General features: G+C 42.6%; 1 protein-coding gene across 1 annotated transcript; it reads right to left on the bottom strand.

Annotated features, from left to right (window-relative positions):
• Positions 1-3,312: 3,312 nt before the first annotated feature.
• On the bottom strand, positions 3,313-6,453 carry gbx2 (gastrulation brain homeobox 2). Its single transcript, XM_026159274.1, has 2 exons — positions 5,465-6,453; positions 3,313-4,069 (listed from the first exon to the last, which is right to left on the bottom strand). Exons 1-2 carry the CDS (start codon positions 5,982-5,984, stop codon positions 3,525-3,527), a joined length of 1,065 nt encoding a protein of 354 aa, XP_026015059.1. The 5' UTR covers positions 5,985-6,453; the 3' UTR covers positions 3,313-3,524.
• Positions 6,454-13,223: the final 6,770 nt, after the last annotated feature.

Genomic DNA, 13,223 nt, shown 5'->3' with positions numbered 1-13,223 from the left:
TTTCCCAGGTCAGAGGAGAATGGCCAGACTTCTTTGAAGGCAACAGCAACTAAAATCATCACTCATTGCAACCACAGTATGTAGACAAGCATCACTGACCACACAACATGTAGAAGCAGCAGAAGACCAAAGCAGCTCACAATTCACACATGCTCACCAAAACTTGACAATAGAAGATAAAAATAAATGTTACCTGATCTGATGAGCCTCAGTTTCTGCTGTGACATTTAGTTGGAAGGGTCAGAATGCGGTGTTAGATTTACACCAAAATGAGGTTTTACTTCTCACCACTAAAGCAGAAATGTTTCAGTTGTTGGATATGTATCTACTAGATTTTTAGCATCTTTCGTCCATTGTTATGGTATCTTCATCAGCAGGTGACACTCAAGCAAAGTCTCTTTTTGTTTATTTTTTACTCAAAATTATTATTATTATTCTATAAGAAACCTGACAATTTTTGAATTATTTAAATTTAAAATTAGGGATTTTTTTAACTGGAGTTTGAGAGACTCAATCATGTTAAAAGTTTTAGCTTCGAAAAGCTAAAGTTAACATTTTCCAGAGTGTTAAAGATTCAGAAATCAATATATTTGTTGTTTTGTCATTATTAGAAACTCACTTGTTTGTTTTCGGTTATTGTGGGATGGAAATCTAAAATGAGAGAAGGGATGGGGTTGTTTTTTAGGTCCTAAAAAGTTTTTATTACATCAAACTCAAACAAGTTATTGCTTGATGAAAATTTAAAATTAGGGATTTTTTCAGTGGGAGTTTTGAATGAGAGAATCTGTCAGCTTTTCCAAGGGCTTCTGGGAATCGTTTAATTACAGGAGTCTCAGTGATCTCCCTGTGGTGACCACCACAGAAGAAGAAGAAGGAGAAGATGCGTTTTGGCCTCCTTGACGTCAGAATTAATCAGCAGGAGCTGAGCTGCAGCCGGGCGAGTTGGTGTTAATTCAGGGAGGCGGGGGTAGCTGGGCTGAGGCTGATCCCCCGGGTCTCATTTATCAGTCGCCTGCGACGGCTCGAGTTGATTACAATTTGCAAAAAAAGAAAAAAAGTCATTAGAGTCGCAGGCAGCGCTGACTGTTCACACTATGCAGGGTCCATTCCGGATTTAGGTTTCTGTCGCCTTACTCTGAGCTCACATCTGGTTTTTATTGACACTTAGAGTCACATTAATTCAGAATTCCTCATCCACAGCTCTGACATCACGACAATCATCACAATTACGCAACGGGTGAAGACAGAGCCTTTACTTCCTCGCTTATAACCAGGGTCCATGTAGAAACTGTAGAATTTAAGCGGGAAGCTAACGTTAGAGCAGAAAGAAACTAGATTTAAAGATGCAGTCATTCATTTAGATTTGGCCAAATTGCTAATTGTGGGTGAGATGATGGATTTGACTCAGGCTGCTGCACATGAGAACATTTTTTCTTGTATAGAGTGTGACGGTGCCAGTATTTTGAGGAGTAAAAGTGTCGGAAATGTACCTTTAAATTTCCCGCATTTCTGTATAAAAACAGACTAAGTAAACGTTAAATTACTGTAATTTTACAAGTGAAAACAACCCGAAGAACATTTGTTATTTTCTTCATTAAGAGTCTGAAATGTGCAATAAATTTTCATTTTATCAATATAATACCTGAAAAGGCTTCAACATCAAAAAACATCACGGGCAACTGTATCCACATGTTTCCTTTTCTTCAAGCCACTCTGAAAAGGGGAATATTTTAAGGGTGAGATTATTTTTTTAATGTGATAATAGGCCTAAACAGCGCATGCGTCAGTGCGCACAGGCGCATCTACATCCAAACTGACTCCTGGGTTTCACTCTGAGGATTTAATTTTGTTTCAGGTAAACTTCAGAGCCAATCAGGACGCAGTTTCTGATATCAGGCGAGAACGTGAGGCCTCATGCCGCCCCCCACCTCAACCACCATCGCCGCCATGCAGGCACGTGCAGCTGGTGGGATGACGTCACGTTCAGGTGAATTTCTCCTCTTCCTTTTTTTGTTTAGCCGCTGATGTTTTAGGATAATGCTCTCGGTGGAGACGCCATGGCGCGCTCCCGTTTGCCTGAAACTTTGTTAATATGCTACGAGAATGCGCAATTCAGTCCGCGCAACAGGCTGAATACACATCAAAGTTTAACGACATTGTAATACTGTTTTCATTTTTTTAACAATTAAAATTTAAAGTGCACTCAAACTGCAGTTTAAAGCAAATTATAAATAAATATAATAAAACGTTTTAGAATTTAATCTTTAACCTAGTTTTTCTGACTCATTTCAGCTTTGTTGCGTTTCCTTCATGTCTGAAATCAGCTTTAAGGCCTTCAGAATAAAAAATAATAATAATCTAGACATTTATTTTGTAAAAAAAATACAAACTTCCGGCCTAGCTGTCATTGATGATGTTGGTAAAAAAAAAATGCCCGTGTTTTTTATTTATTTAGTTTAACTAAAGTGGCAGGAAGATGAAGATGATTTCCGGGCATGAATGGAGACACTGCAGCTGTTCAACATCTGATCATCTTTTAATTCACACTTTAATTCATCTTTTTTTTGTTTCTCGTCACAAGTTTTGTGTAAATAAATTAGCAGCTTCATTCAATCCAAACAAAACACACGACTCCTCTGCTTGGTCCCGGAAGTATGTACATGTGGGGGTAGGAGGGGAGAGGGTGTGGGTTGATCAACATGTTGCCGAAACAACCCGTCAGTCTGAGTCTTCCTCCTCCTGCCGCAATTTTCTCTCTGTCTCTTTTTTGTTTTTGGTGCCGCTCAGTCACGCGCTCAGGCTTCAGGTGTTCTTTTATTTATTTATTTTTTAACTTCCTGCAGAGAAGAAGAAGTCCGGAGTCAGCCTCTGCAGTCAGTCGGGTTCCTAGTTTGTGGAGATGTCCACAGTGTTTTATGATCAAACCAACTCCGTTCAGAAAAAGCGGAATTTTCTTGCATCGGTGCCGCAGTTTGAAAAAGAAAAAAAAAGAGAGAAAAGAATCGCACCTCTTTAAACAGTGATGAATAATAATTATTTTCAGATTTTACTTTTTATTTTTTCTGATTTCTCAATTCAATGATGTAAAATTATTTTATAAAAATCAAATGAAATGTAATAAAGATAATTATTATCGCAAAGATATCCCGAAAGTAATAGCGCTGCAGTGAGAAGATTTTTAAAGATTTTACTTCATGAAAAATAATCACATGATTATTTTGAATTATCCTCCTTTATGTTTGAATTTGTCACATTTTCAGATCAGTTTCATTCACTTCATTTGATATTTTTTCTTTTCTCTAAGCTTCGATGAAAGAAATCTGTTAAAATAGAAACTATAAAAAATAATAAACCCATCACATTAAACTCATTCACGTTTCTTTCTTTTCTTTCTTTCCTTTTTTTAATGAGTTCTGCGATTTTTGAAAATCTTGAATCCGATATTTTCACAATAAAACAACCCCTCCCCCCTTAAACGCGGCTCGCGGCCTCTCAGTCCGGCCTCGGTCCTCCCGCTTCTTCTTCTACGGTCTGGCCTGCTCCATCTGCTGGTGCTGACTCCTTATTGCGAAGCGGCTCACGTGCACGGGGATGGGCACCACTATTTTGGGGTTCCGGGACGGCTCCCCGGACTTGTTGTTCACGTTTCCAGCTTTCACGCGTTTCCACTTCGCGCGCCGGTTCTGGAACCAGATCTTCACCTGCACTTCGCTCAGCTTGAGCGCATGCGCGATCTGGGAGCGCTCGGTGAGGGACAGGTACTTCTTGCAGTGGAACTCCTTCTCCAGCTCCAGCAGCTGCTCGCTGGTGAACGCCGTCCTCCTCCGCCGGTTCTTCCCACCGCCTCCGCCCCCCGCGCCTCCTCCTCCCGTCCCGGAGCCGCCGCCGGGGGGCCCGTGCAGGTGCGGGCCTTCATCCAGACCTCCCCCTCCTCCGTCTCCGTCCTCTTTGTGGCACATGGAGGTGAGGTTGTCGTCCGAGCTATAGTCCAGGTCGCTGTCCATGGAGAAGCTCTCGTCCTTTCGGCCGCACTCCTCCTCCTTGGAGTCTTCTTTGCTGTGTGCTCTGACTGTGAGGAAGAGGAGGAACACACAGCACCACCAGTGAGACCAGGACAAAACCAACAAACTTTATCAGTTTAAGGCAGAAACAAACGTGACAAAAAGTCACCAAAATATTTAAACGCGCTTCTTCCGTTTTCCCCTCTTATTTTCACAGTTTTGATGCTTCTTTACAAAAGATTTCTGATTATTTCATTCTGAATAATAAATTAAGCGACCCAATAAAATAATTTTCTCTCACAATCTGCACTTTTTATTAATCGCAAAGTTTAATTTACAGCTATTACATGTAAGAAATGAGCGAAAATGCGCATTTAAGATTTCTTTAAATGCTCCGCGTGTTTGGGGGGAAATTGATTAACATGTAAAAGCCAAAAACTTTATATTTTTCTAAATATGTTAAGAAGAAAAGTTCTGTGAGAGATATGTTAGGAGGAGATGCTGTTAGAATAATTAAATATGAGGTTAGATTTACATTTTTAATGCGAAACTGTGACGTGTGGAAGCTGAAGGGGTGAGGAGGGCGGTGGCTGCGTTGGGGGTGGAGGTATGTGCGTGGTGGGGTTAGGGGTGCAGTTGTCGTGTCTCGTGTCAATATCCATCATGAGGTTAGTGTGGCTCCAAAGAACGCGCTCCGTGAGGATTTTTATTTTCATGCGTAATTACGCGCGGAGTGTCTCCGCGCGGCCTTTCCCCCGCACCTCCCCCTCAGCGTGACACTCTAATGTGTCAGAGATCATCACAAATAAGGGACCCGAGAGGGAACAAATGTGTTTGTTTTATATGAGGAAGCAATAAAAGCGGTGGCGCAGGATTTTTTTTTTCCCCTGTCAGTGAACATTCAAATCAGGATGATTTATCGGCAAAGACAAAAATCAATCAGAATAATTTCAATAATTATTAGAGATTAAATCGACCCACATGGATCCCACTTTTATGAGAATTGTGAAGTTTGGTTTTTAAAATTAATCAATTATTGTTATTATTGGTATTTCTTTTAAAGCTTTAAAATGTTGATTTACAGAAATTAAAAATGAGCGCTGGGCCTGCGAATAATTCCCGAATAATTTATTTTGAAAACGCAAATAAAAACGTTTAAAATCACTGAAGAAAATCAAATTTAAATGTCCCAGATTCTTTTTGAAAATCGTCGTTAAAAAGCAGATTTTTTTTAGTTAATTTCTTGCTTCAATAAAACAGATCAAACCTGGACGGTTTTTGTTTAAACACGTGAAACTCTGTAAACAATGAGGAAATATTCTCGCGTTTCAGCTTCATTTATTTCTCAACATAACATCTCATCAAACGAACTAAAGTCTTTAAAATTAGGATTTTTTTCCTTCACTGAAATCAGATAAAATGATGAATTTTTCAGCGGGAAACGGGATGAGGAACCCGCCTACCTGTGGATGCGTGTACCGGCGTGTCCGTGTCGTGGAAACCCGGCAGCGCCGCAGACTCCTTCCCCTGCAGGAAGCTCTTTCCGTCCTCCGCGTCCAGCCGCAGCTCCTGAGCTTTGTCGAAGACCGCATGCAGTGCCTGAGAGCCGAACTTCCTGGCTGCCTCCTGGTGCTGCTGGGACGGGGAGAAGCCGCCGGGGAGCGAGGCCATGAGGGTAGAGGTGAGCGCCATGCCCTGCGTCAGGCCCTGCGTCAGGCTGGAGCAGAAGCCGCTCTGCAGGCTCGGGATCTGGGGGTGCGGGTGATGTCCGGTGGGGAGCGCCTGTTGGAGGCCCGGGGGTGGCGGTGGGGGCGGCTGGAGCACCACCGACCGGTATGGCATGAACATCGGGTACCCGGTGTAGACGAAGTGTCCCGGGCTGGGCTGAGGTGGCCCCCCGATCAGAGAGTCAATGCTGAAGGCGGTGGTGCTTCCGAGTGGCCGCTGCATCACCATGAAGGACGGACTGAACGCTGCGCTCATATGAACGACCGCTGGAGCTCGGAGGAGACCGGATAGGAGTCGCTGCGGGCGGAGGAGCCGCGGGGGTCACCGCCGTTGTGAGGAAAGCCCACAGAGGCTCAGAGGAGCGATAATCCCAGCAGAGAAGAGCATCCCATCAGTGCGGCGGAGGAGAGAGAGTCCCTAAGAGGAGCCGAGAGAGCAACACTTCTTCCTCCTGATTTTAGTTTCCACACAAAAAAAACAAAACCAGAGAATCCACTGTGCGTGTTTCCGCTCGCACTGACGCACAGTGCGCACCTCAGGGTCCCGCGCCGCTCCACTTCAACTTGACCGGACCCGGTGTCACAGCAGCGGGCTCTTCTCCCTTACTCATCCGCTGACACGGTGTGGGTTTGTGTGTGTCCTCGGTGTATGTGTCTGTAAGCGTGTGTGTTTTTTCACCCACTCGGCGCGCGTCCAGCAGTGTTTTGGATTTAAATTGCGCTCCCCTCAGTTTAATTGCGCTGCCTTCTCCGAGAGGGCTCCTCCCCACTCCCCGCGCTCTACGCGATGATTGGCTGGCTGAGATGACGCGATAGGGCGGCTTTGGTATCCTGGATGAATGGCAATTACACTGAGTGGAACCTCGGGCCATTTAGGCCCGAGAAAACACATCATTGTAAATAATAAGCTACAGATACAGATCATTTAAAAATCCGCATAAATCACCAGGTAATAGTGATCCGGCAAATAATCGGAGCTCCTGAGCTGCAGGATTTATGTGCACGGTGATGTTTAGAGCCTTTTTGTAGACACAGAGGAAAGATGCTTTAGTTCAATTCTTTTTTTTTCTTGGACATTCATCAGAGTGTTGTAGCTGCTTCATGTTCCTCCTTGAAGGCTGGACAGCAGGCTTAAAGTCAAAGCTTCTTTGTCCTTCTCTGGCTGAGAGTTAAAAGCCTCTTTGGTGCCTGACATTCACCTACATCTGTGATGACATCCATCCTTTCATAACCAAATCATATATGTTTGTTTTTAAACATTAGATGGCAGAGAATTTACTTTTTTTCTGTGGAGGGTCAGATCAGACTGCTGGCATAGAGAAAGGTTTTCTGTAAAAGCGTGCTAAGAATTAATTCTGTAATTTGTAGTTTCACCCGATGGCGGCAGTCTTGTCTTGTTATTTCAGCAGCTAAATCCAGACACTATGAATCAGAAGTTTGTCTGTTTGTCTTGTTGTCATATCACATTGTAATGCTCCAGCACTTTATCACCCAGGTTTAATACAGAAAAGCACACTGAAAGAATATTTAGGACTAAAATATTTTTTATTCTATCTTTTAAGAGGTCATAAACTTTCATCATTTGCAGTACATATATTCACGACTAAATAAGCTTAACATGATGCATTGTATTCATAAAATTGATCATACAGTGTAGTGCTAATAATCCCAAAGAGTTTCAGATGCACTCAAAATTGAGGAAAACTGAATAACTATTAGGTCCACATCTTTTTAATTAAATTTTCAGTTCTGCAAATAAAGATATACATAAGCCCCCTGATAAGGATGAACCATTTTTTAAACACCAGCTCATTTAAAAGTTAAACCATAGAATACAAATTGTTTTTAATTGTCCATGTTCCCACTTGGTGATTAGGTGAATATCAAGTTATATGCAGATGATGATGATTTAAATTACAATCCTGCATGTTTGCACACGTTTCAATAAATCAGAGTATCATCTGCATATAAACTGACATTTACCTTAATTCACACAGAAAGCCCCCACGTAGAAGGCTGTACAATTTAAAAAACAAACAAAAATAGAATCGTATATGGAGCTCTGTGGAACACCACCACTTAGTAAAATAAAAAATAACAGAATATAAATCTTGATGCTGTGCTGCTTTAAATGGTCTGAGTGTTGGCAGAAGCTAATTTTCTTTCTTCTCCTCTCATCACAAACAGCTTCTTCCCCTGAACTATTCAGACTGTTAACAAATACTATTTCCCCCACACCCCACTACCCGCCCACTCATGTCACCAATCTAAGCCATGGTCTGAGTAACCCTCATCACTCACAAACCAAGTCCTTTGCACTACTACTACTAATTTTGTTTTGTTTATTCAGGCCATAGCTGTGGGAACATGGCTCACGTAGGTGGTGCTGTGAGTGACCCAGTATGAGTAAAGTAGCAGCACTCATGTGAATAAGACCTGTATAAATGATAACTGCTGTAAGTATATTTGTCCTTATATTATTGTGGTCTTTAAAAAAAAAAGATTAAATACTTTGTAGAAACACAAATCACAAAAGCTCAATTAAACTTTATTTATTCATTTTTAAAATGAGCAGCTTTTTATGATTCACCAGGTGGGAGCAAACAGGACTGTTTTAGGACTTATATTCATACACATTTTCCATTTATTTGTATAGTTTCAGCAAAGTAATAAAAGAAATGCTGTATCTACAAATTTTAAGTACAAGTACTTAAAATTGTAGTTATGATATTATTATATTACTTGTGTAGAAACAAACGTCCATACAAACAGACACATTTCTGTATCATTGTGTTTAGGTGTTTGAACAGCTAGACAGCTCCGCCACCATCTGGTCAGACTTTGAATTATGACACTTCTAGTTATAATTTTTATTGGGCAGTTTATTAAAATTGACACTGTTACACATAATTTAGATTTTTTTTTTAAAGCAGAACAACATCAAAGACAAAAAGTTTGAAGAATAATTGGGTTGATGGGTAAAATGTTAAAAGAAAAAAAAAAGAGCACTCTCTTTGAAAGGTCCAAATAGCTTCACTGCTCCTTGGCATTGATTTTCCTAGTGATGAATGTGTTTTTCTAAATGTATCCCCACAGTTAATGTTTTGTTTGTCTCACACTTGGTTCCAAAATCTCTCATAAGTGTTCAGCGTCCTTACTTACTGCACCCTGGAAACAATTTTTTTTTTTTTACACATATTTAGCATAAAGAAACATGAATTCATTTCAGAGTGAGCAATTTTCATTTCAGTGAGTCTTTAAACTAAATGAAGACTGACTCAGGTTTGCTCTGCCTCCTGTCTGGCACCTCTGGTTTGAGCAGTCATTAGTTAATAATCAGAAAGGTCAGTTCCTGCTCAGACAACAGAGAGTTTGTTGTCATTTACCTTTATCTGAGAGAATGTATCACTAGTAAATCATCCAAAATGTTAATGATGCAGACACCAAAATAAATGCCATAAACCAGATGTTTCCAAACGTAAGAAAAACATGAATCACCCAAACCATTAGCCATAACTTAGACTGACACTGACATTTTTCCTCCTTTCTGTTTTTGGCTTGTGTTTTATGATCTCTTGGTTTGCCAACTGATTTATAGCTTTGGGTGGGTAATGATGGTTAAGATTAAGCCTTTAGCTACCTTTACCAAGGTCCATTTACATTCTCCTTAAAATCTTGGTTATAACTGACTAAATTGACATTTCTCTTGTGGCGTATGAGTCCAAAAGGTGCACAATTCTTCAGGAACCACTGCTAGCGCAAGTCCACTTGATACCTGCTGTTGTCACCTTTGTGAATGGTAGCAGGCAGCAAAACATGACCTCACGTTCACTGGTTTTGTTTCAGTGGGTCATGCGTCTCTCAGGCTGAAGACAGGAGTGTGCGATTGTGTAGTTTTTACCACCATTTCAGTGGTACTTCAGATTTATGAGGAGAGAAACGCTTCAACGGCTTGGAAAGATGAGACTTCTGTTTCCTCAGTACCAGCAGTGATGCAAAGATTTTTTTCAGCTATCATTCAGAGATGGCGTTCTGGCGTGCCCCCGGTGCTTGTGTAAATGTTGATGTCAGTGTTTACATATGGCACCATCAGTGGCTGAAACATTAAATATGCCCATTAAAGATTCCTATCTGATCCCTTATTCACCAGGGTTTTCACTGTATTTTTAATCTGGCAGATTTTTACTCTGGATGCTTTTTCGTGATGCAACCCCAAAGGGATTTGCATCTCCTACTGGCCTCAAACCAGGAATCTTTCACGTGTGAAGGAAATGTATGTAAAGCACTGCATTATGAAGCCAATATTAATCTACCCTTTAAAGTTAGTTTGGACCAGCTGGGGGCTTCCTACTGGTTAACACCAGTCTAACCAAACCTACCCAAGGCCCTTGCTGTTTGTTTAGCTGTTCATTTACAAAAACTGAAGTCTGGTTATACAGACATTAGTAGCTTATAAGCAAATATGTGAAATGAGACGTTGTGTTAATTTAATCGAAGGATCTTCTAAAGCAGGCCTTCATTTAGTGCTTTCACCTATCATCCTGAAATCTGGCAGTTTGACCATTCACACAGGTGCAGAGTCAGTGTAAAATAAATAAGTAAATACATACAAAATGTATACATTTAATGAGACAAGTTTCTCATTCAGTTTAATCCATTAATGATGCTTCTGTGCTGTCTGCGTGGGAGGCTGTTAAGCATTTAAATGACAGACATGTTAAAGCCTGCAAATACTGTAATGCATGCACACGGGAATTCATATTTCTGTGTTTTAATCCTCTGAATCCTGCCATCAGCGCCTCTTCCATCTGCTTTAAGTTTGTTTTTTTCTGACTCGTCCTCTGGCTCGTGTTGTCGTGGCTCCTGATGAGGTCTGAAGTCGTTGGCGGAGTGATTATCCCGCGATCCATCTCCTGCAAAACACAGCTCTAAATCACAATATTTGCTCGCACGCCGGCATCAAGCTCCCTTCTAATGAATCCTGTAATGGCTTCCTCATCAATTAATACGAAGCTTGTCGATGCCGCCGGTGAACACACGGGCCATTTTATGAATCCCGGTGACCCCTGACCTCCTGCGGATCTCCCAGTGGACCCTCCTCTCTTCTCCTAGGCTGAGTCAAGGGCACTCCCCCTCCTCCTCCTTCCTCCTTCCCTCCCCTTCCTCCTCCTCCTCCTCCTCAGGGTCACTGGGACACGATCTCATTAAAGGCGGCCTGATCTGCAACTGCAATGCAGACATTAAATAGCAGTATTTTTCAATTAGGGCTGACAAATTCAATCAAAATTCCATAGATTAGGATGAAATGAGGCATGGGTCATTTACAAGGGAATTTAATTGCACGGCCATTAGACAAATAGTACAGCAGTCTCTGTCTCATTATCAATCACACGGGGGCATCAATAGTAAAAGGTTGGAAGGCAGGAAGGGAGAGGGGGGGCCGGGGAGCATAGGTGTAAGTGTCCGTGCACGGGGAGCGTGCACGTTACAGCTCTGCCACCACCGCAGAGCAGCTAATAAATACCCTCTTTTGTACTTATAAATTATCCAGTTTAATTAACAACATGGATTATGATTGGACTATGATTTAATTAAACCTCTCCTGCATGCAAGTCGAGCACCACGACCATCCATTATGGGCCTGAGGAGGAGGTGGTGGCGGTGGAGGGGGTTGAAGGTGGAGGAGGCAGGGGTTTAGGGGGGAATGGGGGGCACTGCAGTAAATGAAGCTTCCTCTAATAGGAGCTGCTTACCTGGTTGGATCATCAGTTGCTGCAACAAGCAGCGATAATAGACCTGCGAATGGCCGGCGGGCATTTACCGAGATAAACCAGTTTGATGTAGAAGAAGAAGAACAGCCGACCTCAGCCCCTCCACCCTTTGCACCCACCATTGCCTCCCCCCAGCATTTAAATAGAAGCTAAATGGCACAATCTGAGAGAGGTTGCTGATATTAGCGCCACATGTTGTAAAGTGGAGGGGATGTGGCGGGAAAAGCAATTACAATGAGGAGCAGAGCAGAGGAGGAAGCAGATGCACAGATGAAGGGTGCAGGGGGACGCCGCCCAAAGTGCTGCCCGACACCATTCAGTCAGAGTGGAGCAGTGTGGCCGTATCAACCTTTTCGTCAGACTCTAAATGCCAGGGCGGATTTCCTCACACGGTGGAGGAGGAAAGAGACGCCATCAGGAGTGAGAATTGCAGAGTGAAGACGAAGTGAAGGCCGTGCGAAGCCCTGAGTCTGCAAAACGCAGCTTTCAGGACCAGAAATTTGGAGTTTAGTAATGTCTGAGATCATCTAGAGTCTGTAGTGCCTTTTTTCTAAAGGATGGCTTTTGTCATGACCAAATCTGACAATTTCTAGCCTGCTGTGGTACAGTGGTTAGGGTGGAAGAGATACTCGAGAGATCGAGTTGGATGCTGATTTCTCCTGTCACCAAGGTTAATTTGTCTAGGTCAGGGGTCCCCAATCCCAGTCCACGAGGGCCGGTGTCCCTGCAGGTTTTAGATCTCATCCTGGGTCAGCACACCTGAATCACATGATTAATAATGATAATATAATAATGGATTGCATTTATATAGCGCTTTTCAAGGCACCCAAAGCGCTTTACAATGCCACTATTCATTCATTCGCGCATTCACACACTGGTGGAAGCAGCTACGGTTGTAGCCACAGCTGCCCTGGGGCAGACTGGCAGAAGCCAGGCTGCCATATCGCGCCATCAGCCCCTCTGGCCAACACCAGTAGGGTAAAGTGTCTTGCCCAAGGACACAACGACCAGGACAGAGAGCCCTTCCGGTTACAGATACGCTTCCCAAACCCCTGAGCCACGGTCGCACCCCAGTCGTTAGTTCATTACCAGGCCTCTGGAGAACTTCAAGACATGTTGAGAAGGTAATTTATCCATTTAAATCAGCTGTGATGGATCAAGGACACATCTAAAACCTGCAGGGACACCGGCCCTCGTGGACTGGGATTGGGGACCCCTGGTCTAGGTGATGCCTTACAAAAATAGGTATCAAAGAGAAAAACCCGACCAATTATTCATAGGCTTAATATTTCATTATGACCCTACTATAGGATGGTTCAGTCACTCACCTGGAAGTAGAGAACACTTGATCTTTGGTCCTGCTCACCTCATGAATCACTTCCAGTGTGGATGTAGCTTTACTTCACTTTACTGTCTTCCTCCTGTCAACCCCAACCAGTTGTGGCAGATGGTCGCCGGTCCCTGAGCCTTGGTCTGCCGGAGGTTTCTTCCTGTTAAAAGGGAGGTTTTCCTTCCCACAAGTGCTTACTCATCGGGGGTTGTCTGATTGTTGGGTTTTTTCTGTATTTCTGTAGGATCTTAAACTTACAATATAAAGTGTCTTGAAGCAGATGTTTCATTTGGCACTATGTAAAGAAAGTAAATTTGCACAGAACTTCAAATTGCCCACATGACTGAGCTGTCACTCAAAGATTAGGTTAACATTAATGGGGTAATTCAAGATA

This window comes from Astatotilapia calliptera, chromosome 23, assembly GCF_900246225.1.
Source record: "Astatotilapia calliptera chromosome 23, fAstCal1.2, whole genome shotgun sequence".
Classification (NCBI taxonomy): domain Eukaryota; kingdom Metazoa; phylum Chordata; class Actinopteri; order Cichliformes; family Cichlidae; genus Astatotilapia; species Astatotilapia calliptera.
The sequence above is the reverse complement of the archived record's forward strand: the minus strand, read 5'-3'. Positions and strand labels throughout refer to the sequence as shown.